This window comes from Tremella mesenterica (assembly GCF_000271645.1).
Source record: "Tremella mesenterica DSM 1558 unplaced genomic scaffold TREMEscaffold_10, whole genome shotgun sequence".
NCBI classification, from domain to species: Eukaryota; Fungi; Basidiomycota; class Tremellomycetes; order Tremellales; family Tremellaceae; genus Tremella; species Tremella mesenterica.
The window spans coordinates 493,505-510,127 of record NW_006711234.1 but is presented as its reverse complement, the minus strand read 5'-3'; the positions used below and the strand labels follow the sequence as shown (position 1 = coordinate 510,127).

The 16,623-nt window shown below is 45.2% G+C and overlaps 6 protein-coding genes across 6 annotated transcripts; 4 read left to right on the top strand and 2 right to left on the bottom strand.

Annotated features, from left to right (window-relative positions):
• Window positions 1-1,214: 1,214 nt before the first annotated feature.
• On the top strand, window positions 1,215-3,239 carry TREMEDRAFT_40282 (uncharacterized protein). The gene is made up of 9 exons (XM_007006343.1): window positions 1,215-1,326; window positions 1,590-1,692; window positions 1,739-1,804; window positions 2,095-2,247; window positions 2,432-2,512; window positions 2,561-2,659; window positions 2,748-2,850; window positions 2,944-2,996; window positions 3,038-3,239. Exons 1-9 carry the CDS (start codon window positions 1,264-1,266, stop codon window positions 3,187-3,189), a joined length of 873 nt encoding a protein of 290 aa, XP_007006405.1. The 5' UTR covers window positions 1,215-1,263; the 3' UTR covers window positions 3,190-3,239.
• A 904-nt stretch (window positions 3,240-4,143) lies between these two features.
• TREMEDRAFT_64186 (uncharacterized protein) lies at window positions 4,144-5,556 on the top strand (the record flags this gene model as incomplete). Its single annotated transcript, XM_007006457.1, has 3 exons — window positions 4,144-4,240; window positions 4,335-5,173; window positions 5,467-5,556. The coding sequence occupies 3 exons, from the start codon at window positions 4,144-4,146 to the stop codon at window positions 5,554-5,556; spliced, it is 1,026 nt and encodes a 341-aa protein (XP_007006519.1).
• Window positions 5,557-6,702: 1,146 nt separating this feature from the next.
• TREMEDRAFT_45133 (uncharacterized protein) lies at window positions 6,703-10,893 on the top strand. The gene is made up of 10 exons (XM_007006362.1): window positions 6,703-7,232; window positions 7,510-7,643; window positions 7,802-8,104; window positions 8,275-8,399; window positions 8,529-8,800; window positions 8,973-9,120; window positions 9,257-9,567; window positions 9,728-10,208; window positions 10,395-10,515; window positions 10,697-10,893. Exons 1-10 carry the CDS (start codon window positions 7,083-7,085, stop codon window positions 10,770-10,772), a joined length of 2,121 nt encoding a protein of 706 aa, XP_007006424.1. The 5' UTR covers window positions 6,703-7,082; the 3' UTR covers window positions 10,773-10,893.
• Window positions 10,894-11,080: 187 nt separating this feature from the next.
• Window positions 11,081-12,362, bottom strand: TREMEDRAFT_64184 (uncharacterized protein; the record flags this gene model as incomplete). The annotated part of the gene is made up of 3 exons (XM_007006456.1): window positions 11,081-11,097; window positions 11,133-11,563; window positions 11,806-12,362. 3 exons carry the CDS (start codon window positions 12,360-12,362, stop codon window positions 11,081-11,083), a joined length of 1,005 nt encoding a protein of 334 aa, XP_007006518.1.
• Window positions 12,363-13,156: 794 nt separating this feature from the next.
• Window positions 13,157-15,558, top strand: TREMEDRAFT_74454 (uncharacterized protein; the record flags this gene model as incomplete). Its single annotated transcript, XM_007006562.1, has 14 exons — window positions 13,157-13,508; window positions 13,551-13,658; window positions 13,732-13,796; window positions 13,841-13,881; window positions 13,924-13,952; window positions 13,995-14,038; window positions 14,085-14,165; window positions 14,214-14,362; window positions 14,409-14,419; window positions 14,464-14,537; window positions 14,583-14,676; window positions 14,722-14,797; window positions 14,868-15,038; window positions 15,191-15,558. The coding sequence occupies 14 exons, from the start codon at window positions 13,157-13,159 to the stop codon at window positions 15,483-15,485; spliced, it is 1,590 nt and encodes a 529-aa protein (XP_007006624.1). The 3' UTR covers window positions 15,486-15,558.
• Window positions 15,559-15,606: 48 nt separating this feature from the next.
• Window positions 15,607-16,566, bottom strand: TREMEDRAFT_64182 (uncharacterized protein; the record flags this gene model as incomplete). Its single annotated transcript, XM_007006455.1, has 2 exons — window positions 15,607-16,103; window positions 16,155-16,566. The coding sequence occupies 2 exons, from the start codon at window positions 16,564-16,566 to the stop codon at window positions 15,607-15,609; spliced, it is 909 nt and encodes a 302-aa protein (XP_007006517.1).
• Window positions 16,567-16,623: the final 57 nt, after the last annotated feature.

Below are 16,623 nucleotides of genomic sequence, written 5' to 3'. Positions count from 1 at the left end.
CATTTATCTTCACGCCCGGTATCCTGCTCTCCCACATACTCGACCAAAGAAAACGCAATCCCCTTTATCTCACAGATCATCCTCCTCTTTCTTTTGACCAACCTCAAGGACCGATCAGATCTGTACCATCCCGGGAGATTTCTCGGATTGAAAAGACTAACCATTAGGTGGGAATTCCTATCATTATCAGCTTTGATCCAACACAATAACGTTCAGAAGATGGGAAGTAAGATGACCCACTTCAAATTCATCATCTTCTTCTAGAACACCAAGATGAGGTTGTTCATTTTCTTCCTTCTTTTTCACTTCTTTAATCTCTCCATTCGTTGGTTTCCCTTCTTGTTTCTCCATTTCCTTTTACTTATTCTTTCTTACAAAACTTGTTATCAATAACTATGAGGGCTGATACTGATTCGAATGATAATTATCAGATGTGAATGTTGTCAAGTAGAGTAAGTAAGTACTCTAGACTTGGATAAACCCAGTTGTAAGTTGACGCTGGCGCGTCTGTGGCATAGGCCGTATGGAGCCCAATTCGCCACATTCGATCATTTCACCTTCCCTCTCAACCCCCAATTCCAGAAGCCCGATTACACCGTCGGAGAAAAAGAAGCAATCGTGAGAAAGTAAGGTAATATCCTTCTACAGGGGTGACCGTTCATGTCAATGAGGAGACATCCGAGACTGAACAATTGCTGATTGCAAAAAACAATCCTACCGTCGTTGTCACTTTGTGTCAACGCAATTTCTGGAAACGCAACTTGATTTGCCTTTTTGATTTTGTGACAACTTTCTTCTTGACTTTTAGCCCCTGCAGCAGTCATACCTTTTGTAAGATTGGTCACGGCTGGAAGACAAACGAGTCTGGGGCATGAGGGGAGGGAGGGAGGGAAGGGAAGGGGGAAGGGTAGATATGATGTTTTGACCTATGACAGTCATCGCCTACCAATATAAACAATATAAGGTCAATCATGGAGAGTCTCATTGTACAATAAATGAATTGGTCTGTTCCAGTGGAAGAGCCTGAAGCATACTTACTACACATAGCGAATGCAACAGTGCAGTGGCGCAGTGGGACATGGGACAAGGCATTTGTTCCCATGCCAAGTGCCACTCACCACTCTATGACCGACCTCGGATCACGGATGACGTCGCGCACAATCCTCACTTTCACACTGCCCTCACACTTTCTTGCTTTCCCATCTTCCCTTTCTCATACCAATCTTTCACTGGACACGAACGTATTACCCAACCCTTTTGATCATGTTCAACAAAGTGAAGAACCAGGCTGCCGCGGCGGGTCAACATGCTTCGGCGTTGCTGAAAGTAAGTCAAGACTCGTTTCTCCCTCCCCCTCTCTCTCGGACTCCTCTTGAGTAACGCAATCACTCTCCTTCTCTTCTCCCCTTTTGGACTATACTTCGTACCATTGATGCTTTGTATCTCTTCATCTATCACCATACACGAAAGATTCGCTATGACTTGCTCAGCAGGTTGCGCCTTACTTGCAGGTGACAAAAGATGAAGCTAAGGTTTTCTAACCCTCAAAAAGGGAGAAGCACAGACAATAAATCGTGCTGATGTATAAGAATGGTACGACCAGAGCTTCAGCAGGAGGTTCCAGCTTGATGCAAAGTTTCTCTTTACCCGGAGAATCTCAAAAGGCAGCGAAGATCCTTCAATCTTTCCTCGGTACGTTAGTGTTATAGAGATGTGGGTCAGGTGCTAAGGAAGATAGCGGATCCTTCTCACCCTCAATCAGCGCTGAATTCCATTCCGAAAGCTGTCTTGCAACGAGCGAAAGGTACGTCGCTCAGTCATGATTTCTCACTTGCTTGATCTTGCACTCGCACAGAGTCTCTTGTTCGCTCCTTGAATCATTGCACTCCCTGGCTTTCTGGTTCTCTTGAACAGCGCCCACAAAGTAGAGGAAAAATGATTCAATTACGGATTAAGTGGGGTGGGTATTATGGCTCAGGGATTCAATAGAGACAAGCTTGGTTTATATACGGAGTAAAGCGGAAAGGTGACGGTGAAAAGGGTGGCTCCGGACAAAGGAATTGGCATAGAATACCGGCTCAGACTTACGGATAGGTCTCGCGGTATTCACCATTCTCAAAGCTGGGTTTGTGTTCTCCGGAAAGGCTGGATCAGGTATCGTCATCGCAAGATTACCGGATGGAAGTTGGTCTGCTCCGAGTTGTATCGCTACTGCTGGCGTGGGATGGGGTTTGCAAATCGGGGCGGGTAAGTCTCCTCCCTCTTACACTCCACTCCATTTTTGTAATCCCCCCCCCCCCCAACATGATCTCCTTATTCATCCTCGCGCGGTGCTTTCCTTCACTTCCTTCGCTGTGATCTATAGGTGCCCTTTGAATGTGCTTTTAAGACCTCCCCTCAACAGTTTAGCAGGACATAAGCTAACGGGCAGATTTGACTGAAGTGGTGATTGTTCTCAACTCTGACGAGGCTGTTAAGGCCTTCTCTAGAGGAGGCAATGTCACTGTCGGAGGTAAGCTACACCTGTTCTGCTGCTGGGGACCTTGAGCTCACATGCAAGGGGGTATATCAGCCGCAGCCGGACCCATCGGTACTGGTGGACAGTTCTCCGCTTCCATCGCCAACCCAGCGCCTATGTTTAGCTACTCACGATCCAAGGGTCAGTCCATCTCTTTCTTCTGATATTCCGTGCTCAATAGCTCTTTCTGTGAGAAACCGCCAAAAAGGATCCGTAATTTACAGAGTAGGACTATTCGCGGGTCTGTCTCTCGATGGTACGGTGTTGGTCGAACGTAAAGACGCCAACAGGGAGTTCTACGGCACCACCATATCTGCCGGTGACATTTTGACGTATGTCTCTTCCTTCATCCCTGTCCTACTCTCATCCAAGACTCCCACCACTGTCGTTTTCGGTTATGCTAAAGTAGTTTGCTGATCATACAGTGGTCGGGTCCCCCCACCTGAGATCGCCAGTCCCATGTACGACTGTATTGAAGGTCCGTATCTCGTCACCTGTCGATTCTGTCCTGATAAACAGCCGCTGAAGGTCTTGACGAGTCTGGATTGCCCTCAGAGGCCTATGTGCCCGGTGCAACAGGGGAACATGTTCCTGTCGATCATGCCTTTCCAGGCCAGGGTCAAGGACTTGGGGGAAATAAGACTGTATTCGATGCTTCTGGAGCACACTAATATTGTTGGATTGGTTCTATTCACGGATGTATCACGATCTCTTCCTCTTCCCTCTTTCCTTTCTGTCTCTCCTCCGGTCCGAGATCCCTTACTTGATCACTATACATGAACAGGTTTGATATTCATCTTACGAGCTCATCGTACATTACAGACACAAATCTCATTCCGATCCTCATCACGTTTCGTTGGTTCATTCCTTCCCATTCCGTAATCATTTCACAACTGGACCTTGTCGAATTCGGGGAAGCGGGGAAGACGGGATTTGAAACACCAAAACCTCCTTCACGTTTCACATTAATGCAAAGTCTCTTGGCAAGCATATAACAAAGCATTCACCCGATCCCATCCCATAGGTAGGGATCGCCCCATTCAAACTTGTATCTCACGGTACTCACCGTTCCAGACCTTCCATTAGCAGTCGTAATCGTCGGTCCTTCACAACGTTCATATCATATCCCGGTTCCCGAATTTCGGGTTTGTGTTCTTTACGTAGTCACGAGGTCGGAAGCATTTGTCTTCTCTAAACACAGTATTGAACGATTTCATGAGAGGATTATGCTGACTAGTCCATTTATAACTAAATTGTGTTTCTTTCTGATCAGCAAGTGGGGGAGGTGTGTAAAAGGTTTCAGAAGGGTCGAAAAGCATAGGAACTCATCTACACAGCGCCCTCAGCTTTCAGCACCGGAACCGAACAAGACGAGCAAGACCAAGGCTCGACGTCCATCCTTCACCCCTCTCTCCAAACTCAAAATACAAGTGTAACAACAATCTCCTGACTCTCGAGACCATCCACGTTTGGATCCGTCTGGTCAACTCTCCTTCTGCCACCGATTACCATAATCACCATTTACCACTTCTCTTTCTACCTTCCTATTGCTTCCTAAGTTGTCCACTCTCCGTCCCCCCTCATGTCGCCCTCACTCAGAGCTTACCATACTTCCATCTTCCGTTATGTCCGAAATCTCCTTGAATCACATCCATTTTACTCGGACGCCGACACCAGCTCTACAAGTACCTCTGGGTCAATGCGAAGTAGTCGCTCTTCCAAGTCTTCATCGGACATATCAAGTCAGGCTGACACATCTTCCAGATCTTCCAACAATGTCGCTTATAGTAGAGACTGGGTCACTTGACTTCGGTAGCGGAGGTTGAGGAAGATGATGAAACGCGGGATTTGACAGCTATGGTTGTGGTTTCACCCGCGTCGACCGAAGGGTTGTTCAAAATAGTGACTATCAGTCGAAAACGGCTACAAGGGGAGAAGATGTGTGACACGAACGGGAGCGAAGGACCTCGACGGAGAACGGTACTTTGTAATGCAACAAACGCGATGGGAGAGAACTATCCAGCGAAAAAGGGATCAGGGGGAGCGAGAGGGCATAATGACAGTGAGGGAGAGAACAAAACTAGGGAAGAAGAACACCGTCGAGCTTGGGAAACGGATGGGAAAAGAGTTTGGAGAAATATACCTTCTTCTTTCACACTTCAATTGTCCCACAGAAGATCTTCCAGACGTGGATCATCAGATGCTTCGTCGTGTTGCGGTGCTCGGTCAGACATGGTAGTTCATGACAAGAAGATCGTTTTCAGGGAACCGGCCTCAAAGGATGTTGAAGGAGGGAAGGAGAAGACAACATCGGATCTTACCAATGCCAACGTCTCGTCGTTGAGGTGTACCCTGGCTATGGCTTCCCCTACAAGAGAGAATCAGGGTATTGGACATCATGGGTCTTGTTTGGAAGAAGATGAAGATGACGACACCGTTCCAATTCGAGATGATGACACCGTTCCTGTTCAATGTGAAGATGGGGAAGAGATGATGGATGTAATGGATAGAAATGGAGCAAACAGCACGAAGCTGCAAGTTGAATATGAAAGTCGAAAAGAATTGAGATGGAATAGAAAAAGAGCGGAGTTGGTTGGGAATATAGAAAGATGGTGGGTTGTTGTTTGTCACGAGATAAACTGGGATGTGAATCAGGTGAGTTTTATTTCGGGTCGTAGCATCGTCATCGTCAACACTACCCGCACTTAAACTATCGAGTCAACAATTACTCTTGGGGAAAGATTCATCTTTCTACTACCATGTTTTCCCCTTTTGGAGATATCCATCTTCTCTTTGAACTCGTCACATGATCCGACCTCACTTTCGAGGTTTGACCATGATCATATATGACAGTCAAAGAGAATCACGGTGCTGAAACAGGATAAGGACTTGGACAGTTGATCACATATGAAATGCGGTCCATGAATGAGACGTGCTGATTTGAATAGCCGATGCCAATAATCCCTCCAAATATCAATTCACCTTCTTCTCTCGTCACTGCTCCTCGAGCTTCTTTCCCTCCCGTTCTTTGCTCATAAGCGAAGTCCTCAAACCATTCGGTCATCTTGGCATCTTTGATCTAATCTATCTCTCAATCAAAATCATCATATCAAAAGATTGGTCGATTGGACCTTTCAATTCCGTCTGGTCTATCCACCGAAATTTCTCCTTCATTGCAAGTTGAAAAGACGCCTCACGGAATGATACTCCGTGACGCATGACTCAATATAACAGTCGACGTTAAGATGCCCGACGACATCTCAACCCCGAACATACTCGGATTCACCTCATCTCTAACCGAAGTCGAGCCAACGTGGTGGAAAGGGATAATGGTGATCTTGACACACTTCGTCAAGCACGTACGAAAGCACCTCGGATCGTGTTCGTGTTCTTGTTCGTTTCCTTAACAAAGGTAGTCTCAGTCGTAAACATCTTTTAAGATCATTTACGCATGACATGTGTATGTATCTATATGAGTATGTATCCTAAGATTTACTTCCACCTATATACGTATGTCCAGAACATCTTTGTTTTCACTGTACACATGCGACATTCAACTAAAACCTAGAATCTAGAATTTGTTGGTGTAGATGACGATCCGGGGTTTAGGGAAATGAACTAAGTAGGAAAGATTCACAATGGTCATCATCATGATCAACTTGTATTTAGCCCTCAAGTGTACAAAGATGCATCATTCACATCAAAGAATCCATATCCACATCAGTTGCGTTATCTACCGTCATGCTTCTCTCCACCATCTTCTCATTTTCCTAAGTATTTAATCTCATCCAATATGGTCTTTGTTGAAAAGAAAAGATAAACATAAAGAGTGAGTTGAAGGATCGTCGATCAGGAACGACCTCCACCAAAAATTCGAACCGACAATTTGTCAGCCCCCCTCTCAATAAACTTCCTTTCTCCTTCTCTGCACCATAAGTCATTCGAGGATCGAGGAAGTACTACGAGTATCTTACCGTACATTGAGTTTCCGTTTGTCTGACCGTAGACTATCGACTTTTGAGACGAACGAACGACGCCCACGTTTGAAGTGACAGTAATAGTATTCGTCCTGGATCCTACGACGGCTAAAGGGGGGAATCAAGGGAATCGAAATTGCCAAATTCCCGGATCGTACGGAACAACCTCCACTCGATATTTTCCACTTTTCACGCTTTAGATCTATACACATCAACAACTTCTCTTCACATTTACATTCACATCTACCCATCTCAACTTTTGTAGTACAAGGGACCGGTACTGGCTGTCGGTCTGCCGGTCCACGATACAAAAGAAGTATTCACCACTTCCCATTACTTAGCCGACGATTCCGACTCCCCGAACACCGCAAGGTTGGATCCCTTTACCGACAACAAACCCGAATCATCCGAATTGCTTACGAGCATCAAGTTTGATATCCTATTGGATTTAAGAGGGGTTCGATCCTGTTTTATTTTTTGATAAAGAGGAATCCTACCCAGACTATCGTCGTATAGTTAATCGGACAGGAGATAGTACATAGTGCAGATAGTAGTCAAGACGAAGAAGGTTTGTGAAGATATACATAATGGGGTTATTAGCACTTGGTACACCTCTCGATTGGCCGGATACGAAACCTTTGGCGGAACATATTAGATATCATGGTATAACTCAATTTTTGAATACTTGGGATAAATGGAAGGATCAGACTGGGAAAGGGTTGTTATGGGGTGACGAGGTGAGTTTTTTCGTTTCCTCATCATGCAATCCTTCCCAAGTTACGGTTGGATGTTAGAATGTTTGCCATCATAATCTTTCTGTGTAAGAAGAGTATAGCATACCATTTCGTTTCCTTTCTGATGAGTTTGATTCCTTTCTGATGAGTTTGATACCACACTCACACTTGCTTGAGACACACATCTTAGATAGGATGGTCTCCGGATTCTGGGACCATGTGTGTTGCAGTGAACAGGACACTGGAGGTAAATTGAGAATTGGATGGAAGCTGATAACAGATCGAATACATGGTAGTTTCCTTCGATGACGAGAACAAATCAGCCCTTCTATCCCTCAGACAAACGGAGATTTTGGAGAGATTGCAAAGTGTTACTTTGGACCCCGCTTTGGAAAAACATAAACCTAAGAAATGGTTTGTCTACCTTAATCTATCATCGTATTCTCATCACTCCTTTTCCTGCTCTACACCCTACTCAACGTCTCTTGCTGCACGAGTGCATGTGCTGGAAAGGGGGGGGGGGGGCAAACAGCTTTCAAGGCCAACTGGAAAGAAGACAAACTCATTCGCAGCGTCGCAATACCAACGTTTCACCCGGAATACGGAAGATACATGGTCGAATCCACTCCCGGTGCCCCGTTTTCAGGTCACGTAAAAGATCTTATCGCGGTAGAATGCGATATGCGTTTCCGACGACAAATCATAAGATCTCTACTTCTCCCTCATGAACTTCCCATAACTCTTACTTCATGGCCTAGGCTAGGAGTTTCAGGAGAAAATTTCACTGAACCTCCCACAATGCCAGACCCAGAGGGCAGTAGTAGTAAAAGTTTATATGTGGGACAATTGTTGACCAATCCCCATGCCAGATTCCCGTACGTTTTTTCGTACTTGCCAATGTTGACCACCATTTATTTCTTAATCCCTTTGATCGACATCTTTTTGGAGTCAGTCACCTCATGAGTCAAGGCAATAATGGAGCTTCTTCCTTGATTCGATTTAGACTTTCATCAGATGTCTGGATGTGAGTTAACGCTGATGGTAGAACTTTGACGGCAAATATCAGACAAAGAAGAGGAAGTAAAGTCGATATCCGAGTTCCTCTCTTTATAGACGAGAATACCGTCGTACCGGAAGGCATGTCTGCTCCTCAGGCTAATGGTCATTCCAGTGAGTAGTAAATTCTCTTGACCAAACCTCTCCCATCGATCATATCAAAATTTCCTTCAACCCATTTCGTTTGATGGGAATCAGGTGATGAGAATCGGTATCACATTGACCTAGATTGTTAACCCAAAGACCCGGCTAAACCATCCCCCGGCACTCCTTACATCCATATGGACGCCATGTGCTTCGGCATGGGCTGCTGTTGTCTTCAAATAACTTTTCAAGCATGGAATGTGGACGAGGCCAGGAGAGTGTATGACGCTCTCGTTCCCGTCGCTCCGATCATGTTGGCTTTGACAGCCGCCAGCCCGGCTTTCAGAGGTCAGTTGGCAGATGTGGATGCGAGATGGAATGTAATTGCTGCTAGTGTGGATGATCGGACTGAAGAGGAGAGGGGTTTGAAAGTGAGTTTTGTTCTATCCTTGTTTAATATATTCCTTCCCTCGTGTCGGACAGTATACCTTGGACTCGTTTCGAACTTGTCATATGGATTCTATCTTGACGTTCCTACCTTGCAGCTTGATGGAGTCGAAGACAATCAAGTGGTCTCTGGTAGAGCTCTCAACTGACTCTCAGCCCCTCAAAGAAAACCGATGGCGCATACCTAAATCTCGATACGACTCTGTTGATCTGTACATTTCCAATGACGAACGTAACAAACCAGAGTATCATGATACTTATGTACCGATGGATCCTGCTGTTCGACAACGTTTAATGAATCATGGTTAGTCTTACTCGTCACATATTCCCCACTTTTCTCCACACACGCACCCTCCGTATCATCTGGCGTCCGTCAAAGTCTCCAAGTAGCTTGATGCGGAAGTCTCCCAAACCCACTGGCAAAACGCTGACGGGATTAGGTGTCGATGATCACCTCGCTTCCCACATTGCCCATCTCTTCATCCGTGATCCTCTAGTTCAATTTTCCGAGACCATCGATCAAGACGATACCGCCTCCATGGACCATTTCGAAAATATTCAATCTACCAATTGGCAAACCATTCGATTTAAACCTCCACCAGTCAATTCGCCAATAGGATGGAGAGTAGAGTTCAGGAGTATGGAAGTGCAAATGACAGATTTTGAGAATGCTGCATTTGCTATATTCATCGTTTTGCTCACTAGAGCTATCATCAGTTTTGATCTTAATTTCTACATGCCCATATCTCAGGTGAGTCGCCCATCCAATCCCCTACATCCATCTTCTCTCATTGTTCCCAAACATCTGTCTAATGCACACCTCACATTTCCACCGAAATTGTCTTTTCGGAGGCACGATGGTAGTCTACATGTTTTGAATGTCAAGGTGAACCACATGGCTAACTCCTAAGGTCGATTCGAATATGCAACGTGCCCAAGAACGTAATGCAGCCAAATCTAATAAATTCTTTTTCCGTAAAAACATCTTCCCCCTCGATAGACCGTTGACAAAATATGATCTAGCCTCTCGACCTCGTACTCCTACATTACCATCTCCGACCGACTCCACAACATCGCATAGAATTCCTACATCACCCTCGGCAACCAATGGTTCACATAATCACACTTTTATCTCTGGATCATCTACATTTCTCAATGGACACGGTAGGGAATCATCACATGCCTCGACCAGATGTCCTTCACCGGAAGAAGAAGAAGCGTATAGCGATGAAGCTGTGGAAATGACACTGGACGAGGTTATCAATGGTCGTGGAGAAGGATTTCCAGGATTGATGGGAGTCGTTAATGCTTATTTGAATAGTCTGAATGTTGATGTGGCTACGAAATGTGAATTGAGGAGGTCACTTGATTTGATCAAACATCGTGCTCAGGGTGAGTCCCCACTTTCCTCATATCTTACAAGTCATCTATTTTAAGGAGGACTCTTAATCCCTCCATTGACTAGGTCATCTATCAGCTCCGTTGTACCGTCTTGTCCTGACATAGCCGATGGTCCGAAGTCAGCCGCTGACTGATCCAATGGAATGTATAAAAAAAACGTTGGATGCTGACTTGCAGGACGACTTGTTACCCCCGCTGCATGGATACGAAATTTCATCATCTCACATCCTGCGTATAAGAAAGACTCGATTGTCAGCCAAGAAATCAATTATGATCTAGCCAAGGCAGTGGATGAAATGTGAGTGAATTTAGTCATCCTCTCTTACATTCCTTATCCTTATTCTCACTTGTTTACTTTCCCATCATTGACCTCCTCTACTCCTCCCCTGTCCCCTCACTAGTTCTTCATCATCTATATCATTTCGATTATCACTTGTCGCTTGACAGCTTGATATCGCTAGAATTGAGCTGACAGATAGCGAAAGAGGTGTTCGTCCGGCCCCAGAACTTCTCGGCTTAGACTACGTAGGATCCGGTCCCACTGGCTGTCTCTGATCTCTCAAGGAAATGTCACGCCGGTTGACACCTCTACCATCATCTATATCAATGACGGACGGAACCGTGTATTGAGAGAATGATTCCATATAGATTTTCAATGTCAAATCAGATCATCTGCATATTGTACGCTCTCAATCTCTGTACTGTTCATTCCTCATCTCTACAAGTCAAATCACTTATGAGAAACCTGTCCGTGATGACGCTTAGAGGCTTCATCATCTGACGGACCTTCATAAACTCGTTTCCCCCAAGACTTACTACTCATCCCAATTTCCTCCTCATCATCCGCTTTCATCACATCGTCTTCATTCTCGTTCCTCCTCTCAGTATCATCTTGCATCTCTACATCTTCTTCACCATCGCCCAAAACATCATAGCCCTTATTGGTGGACATAGATCGTCGTGCGTTGATCAGACTCTCGAATCTATTATTCTGACCAGTGGCCCAACCAGATGGAGGGACGGATTCCTGATCTCCCGGAAACCTGCCATTGTACAACATCATCGTACTCTCCCCCGTCTCCTGCGTCATGGAACCCCCAGGGAGAGCGTAATCGTGGGAGGTTTTTGGTCCGAATAAAGTACTGAAACTCTTACCTTGTTTCTCCCGTTGGAATGAGGCCGCGTCGGAGATGAGAGTCTGCATGGTCTCATTTGCTTCTTGAACAGCCTGATTGACTTTTTGGAATTGATCCGTATATTCTTCACTTGGGTCAGGACAATCAGGGAAAGATTTGAGAATACCAATGGTGTAAGTTGCATTAGTGACTGAATCGTACGCTTTGGATCTAACATTCAGTTTTGACCTTGACGAGACTACGATATGATATACGCCAAGTAAAGAAAATCACCAAAGTAACGTCAAGGGATAGAAGTCGTTTTTGAACAACATCAAAGAGAAGTGAAAGTGTCATTCTTGTTTATTGAATATATCACGACTTCGACAATAGGGGGGAAGGCTTTTGGTTCCAGGAATGAGAAGGGGAAGGGGAAGGGTAGGGGGCAGGGAAAAGATAATGAAAGAACTCACAATTGTTCATCCGTCAGTTTAGGAGATTGACCTATGATTTCTATACCATTTTCAATGACTTTGTTCATATCTTGCAATAGAAGCTCATGATTTTTCTCCAATCCAGCTGTTGCTGTCCATTCACCATACTTCTTTACATTATCTGTCATTATACCCACCAGGTGTTTCGCCCCATACTTAGGAAATTCCTGGGTGAAATCCAAGTCTGATGAGAAGAGCATCTGCTTGAATAGAACAAAAGTCCCAATACATCCAACATCGGCGCTCATCAAGGGAAGACTTCCAGCTTGAATAAGCGATGTATCTTGAGTATCTTGATTGTCTCCTACACGATCGGTCATGACTACCTCTTCTGAGTTTTCAGTGATGTTGGTATCATTGATCGTTTTGGCTTTCTGTATGAGAACACGAGAGTAGTCCACGTAAAATTGTAAGAAAGATTCTAGATTTTGAGTGAATTCTTTCACTGTATCTTCTTTAGGGTATAGAGAGACAAGTTGGAGTGGTTCCTCATCTGAACTACTACCCGTGGATCCCGCTTGACCTTCGATTCCCATGTTAATTTGACAAGTGTTGTGGTAGTGAACTTGTGGATGATGTTGAATGAAAAGTTGTTATGGTAAGATAGATCGAATGTGGCTTAAGTTGAGGAAGAAAGAAGTACTCGTAAGGGGAGTCAGGTGATATATATATGTCGTGATTGTGAGCGGAGCTAGGTGGATAAAGGGACAAAGGTGACCCACACACAAGAAGAAAGCATTGTCAAATCGCCACACTGCCACATGCCACACCACACCGCCACACCGCCACACGCACTTGACACGCGTTTCCAATATTGCGTCTGAGGCAAGACCATGCTACGAAGTAAATTAAGCTTAGCGACATCTAATCGTATGATAGCTATTCAGGTGCGAGTGCACCATGTTGAGGTGAAGACGACATGTCGGATGGAAACATAATGGACAGGTGTAGGCTGTGCATGACCACTTTGACAGCAAGTAGCATGTGACTGATGGATGATGCCGAGTGAGAATCTTCTCCGCAACCAGCCAGGATGAAACACAGCCTCCTTCATCATCACCTTCCTTTATTGTCCTCCACTCTCTTCCTTCCCCTTTAGCATAGAATCGAGACGACGCTTGGCAAATTGGTGGACAACTACGAAGGATCAATAGTTACGATTCTTTTCGCCCTCGACGACGCGGGTCAAAGCTTTTTCTTTGACTTGACGACGGTCAATATTTACCTTACTTTCCTCAACCCGCCTTACCTTTTCCCTCTTCTCCTTTAGTTGGACCATTTTACCATCTATTCAAGCCACCAATCTATCCGTGTGGTCCTTCCGACCAAGATGGAGTTTCCTCAACCTACAAACCCCAACCCTAACCCAGGTCAGAGTTCTCGTTTACCTATCTCTCATCCTTATCCTCCAACATACCGAGCTTCCATCAGTCAACAGCAACAACAGCAACATCAATACCACTATCAACGGCGGGATCGAAACCCAAGTCAAGATACAAGACCTACCATGCCATCAGCGTATGGTCCAGGATACTCAGAGGAATCTTTAGCACCTGCTTACAATGCGCCTTATGAACCAACAGGACCTTACAACCTGGCGCCATCACCCAACCCCGAGCCAAGGGAAGATGAACCGTTTGCTTCATCGGCAGCTAGTTTACCATCGAGAATGCGTTCCGCAAGTCAGTCAAGTACTCATCCTTTAAGAGATGAGAGACCGCCAGGATGGACAAAAGAGGACGAAGAAGCAGAGAGAGAGTTCTTACGAAAGGGTTTGGTGGATTGGCACGCGGTGAAAAGTTGGAGGTTTTGGATTAGAAAAGAATGGTGGTGTATGTCTTTCTGTCTCTCACCCGCTTTCTTTTATCTGGATGATATGTGGTCATTGAGAAGAGCTGATAGCAGTTTATTATCTCATCCTGGCGCTGATAAGTGTGCTGGTCATACTGATGTCGGTCTTCCATGACCAAGTAAGTCGGCTAGTACAATCTCAATGCTCCAAGCTGACAGTCAGATTGTCGGTTGGTTAACACCGGTTGCCAATTGGATGAAAAAGTGAGTTCTGCTCATAGCAAGTCTCGACAAGCTGACCGTCAGTTTACCAGCTGGTTGGACTATACCCATAGGTCTGTCAACTCTTCCGTTCATGACGACACTGACCATCCCAGCCGTCTTATTCGTCATCTCCTTTCCTCCGCTATTTGGACATGAGGTAAATCTATTTTTAACACTTCCATAGCTTAGCTGACCGAGTACAGATCGTCGCCATACTCGTCGGGGTCGTTTGGGGTCTTTGGGTCGGTTTCGGGATCGTATCAGCTGGCACATTCCTTGGAGAGGTCAGCAAATCCATTAACTCCATATCTGGAAAAAACTGATTTCTTTAGATTGGGAATTTTTACGCTTTCAAATACTGTCTTCGGTCCATGGCCGAAAAACATGAACGTACAAATTTCAACTACGCATGTTTGGCCCACGTAGTACGCGAAGGAGGGTTCATGATCATTTTCATGGCTCGTCTTAGTGCTATCCCTGGGTACGTATCCGTCCTTCATCGTTTCTGAAGGGCGCTAATATATTAGACACTTCACCAGTCGGCTTACCTTGCATTTAGTCAGGTCTCAGCTGACGTGATAGCTGCGGTTTTCTCCACGGTCGGCGTCAACATCTGGTTGTTCGTCATCGCTACTATTTTGACATTACCCAAACAGGTCAGAGCTGTCCTAAAATTCGAAGAGAAATGAGCTCATGTATAGCTCACTGTTGTATACCTCGGTGTCATATTCAAACAAGGAGAGAAGACTACGAAAGATAAAATCATCTCAGATTCTGTTTTGGCAATTGGATTCCGTGAGCTCCACTTTTATTTTACCTACAGACATCTGACGTGAATAGTCATCACTATTCTTGCTGCTTGGTACATATGGCGGGAAATGAGCAAAGCTCGGGTTATAGTCTGGCGTCGACAAAGGTTTGTCCCCTCCCTTCTAATACCCCCGACGACGGGGTGCCATTGTGGAGGAAGCTTGGCTGATAATCAGAATGGCTCTGGCAGGTAAAGGTGTTAGTATGGATCCAGTCACTGGAAAGCAGCGCTCGAGTTATAAAGATCCCGAGACTGGTGAAGTCGATGATAGTCGAAGTCCTATACTTCAACAACATCGGATAGCTCATCAAAGTTATCAAAGTTATCGGAACCCATATGATATCCAGTGAGCTCTCCGTCTGTCAAATCTCTCTTCATACGTCCCAGACATTCATCAAACATCCAGTATGCAATCCAGACTCCCCTGAGCTCTCGAATCCTTTTGTCAGGGCGACTGTTATGCTTTCAATCATGTTAGACGTACAGCGCTGAGCACAGATATCGACCCAATGACACCATGTCAGTGTATGACGTCGACGGTCCACATCCCTTACCCGAACAAGATATCGGATATTCTCACGATCCTCGTCAATCTGAGCTCTTCCCTGAAGCCCGTCCATCCGGAGTCAGACGGTCAAAGACCAACGCTACAACATATACCGTCGAAATCCCATCTGAACCAGCTCAATTCCCCATTCCATCTCCCGCACGAATCTCAAGAGATATGCGGTCTCCTAACGGAACCAATTTCCCGGTCACATATGGTAGAGAAAGATATCCTCCTGGTCAATAGTTGTTGTAAGAGGGAAATGTCATCTTTGTACGTGTATCATTTTGTCAAAATTGCTAGATGCAATAGAATTTCATCCAGTACTAATGTTCACTAACTAATCATTCCGACCATCATCTTCTGATCACTTCCCTCCGTGTTTCTGACCAGGTTTGAATTCCGGTGCGTCGGCGCGAAGGCTTTTCCTCTGTGATTGACTTGTGGATTGGGTCTGACCAGACAGAGAAGGATGGGGATAGTATCCAGAATTCGGTACTGAGACTGGCCACATCTGCGACGCATAAGACGTCTGAGGTTGCCCATAGGGATTAGAATAATACTCATGTTGGTTCATCGATCCGTATCCCGGTCCATTTGTCGACCATCGAGGATCTACATGTTGGGGAGAGTTGTATATGAAACCAGGGTTCATGGAAACGTACGACTGATCGTATCTCGACGAATCAACATGATCTTCTTCAACCATGTCGTCATATTCTTCAGGAGAATACAACCCCTCTTCCACCTCATCCCCTGATCCTTCAACCTCATCTTGGTCGTAAACGAGCTCACCATCTTCCACCTTATCTTTCAATTCGTCAACCACAAGTGATAATTGTCGAGAAGGACGAGGGCTATGTACTGTATGATTCAGCTTTATTCTCATATCCTGACATCGATGAATTTACTCACGAGGAAAATCCTTATCCAATCGACGTATGGAAGGATCGACAATATTGGCATCTTCTTTCAAATCAACTCTCTCCTGTACATCATCTGCCCAATCGAAACTCATCCTTCTCGGTTTACTCTTGGATCGTTGAGTAGAAGGTTCTCCAGTCAACTCGGATTCTTTCTTTCCTTGTGAGATGACGGTGGAGTCTAAATTCATATCACCCATATCAGTGGTAATTTGGTTTATGTCTGTTGGACGAGTAGACGTACGGCGAGTAGAAACGGGAGGAAGACCGAGAACGAGTCCTCCATCAGTTGAAACCGTCCAATTGAATTCAGTAGGGTCTACAGTGGTGTATTGACGTTTACCTTTTGTTCTTTTCGTGGAAGATGTTCCTCGAGGTGGTTTGATATTTGAACGGGAGCTCATTATTGACTATTTCGGTTATGTGTCTTTTGAAAAAGGGTGATGATTGAAAAAATGATA

What these genes read in the sequence shown, in the direction of transcription:
- TREMEDRAFT_45133 (XM_007006362.1), top strand. Translation starts at nt 7,083, where the DNA reads ATGGGGTTATTAGCACTTGGTACACCTCTCGATTGGCCGGATACGAAA. An exon ending in AAACATAAACCTAAGAAATG is followed by an intron (nt 7,644 to 7,801) that starts GTTTGTCTACCT and finishes ACTCATTCGCAG; the next exon opens with CGTCGCAATACCAACGTTTC. An exon ending in GATCAAACATCGTGCTCAGG is followed by an intron (nt 10,209 to 10,394) that starts GTGAGTCCCCAC and finishes GCTGACTTGCAG; the next exon opens with GACGACTTGTTACCCCCGCT.
- TREMEDRAFT_40282 (XM_007006343.1), top strand. Translation starts at nt 1,264, where the DNA reads ATGTTCAACAAAGTGAAGAACCAGGCTGCCGCGGCGGGTCAACATGCT. An exon ending in GGGTTTGCAAATCGGGGCGG is followed by an intron (nt 2,248 to 2,431) that starts GTAAGTCTCCTC and finishes GCTAACGGGCAG; the next exon opens with ATTTGACTGAAGTGGTGATT. An exon ending in TAGCTACTCACGATCCAAGG is followed by an intron (nt 2,660 to 2,747) that starts GTCAGTCCATCT and finishes TTTACAGAGTAG; the next exon opens with GACTATTCGCGGGTCTGTCT.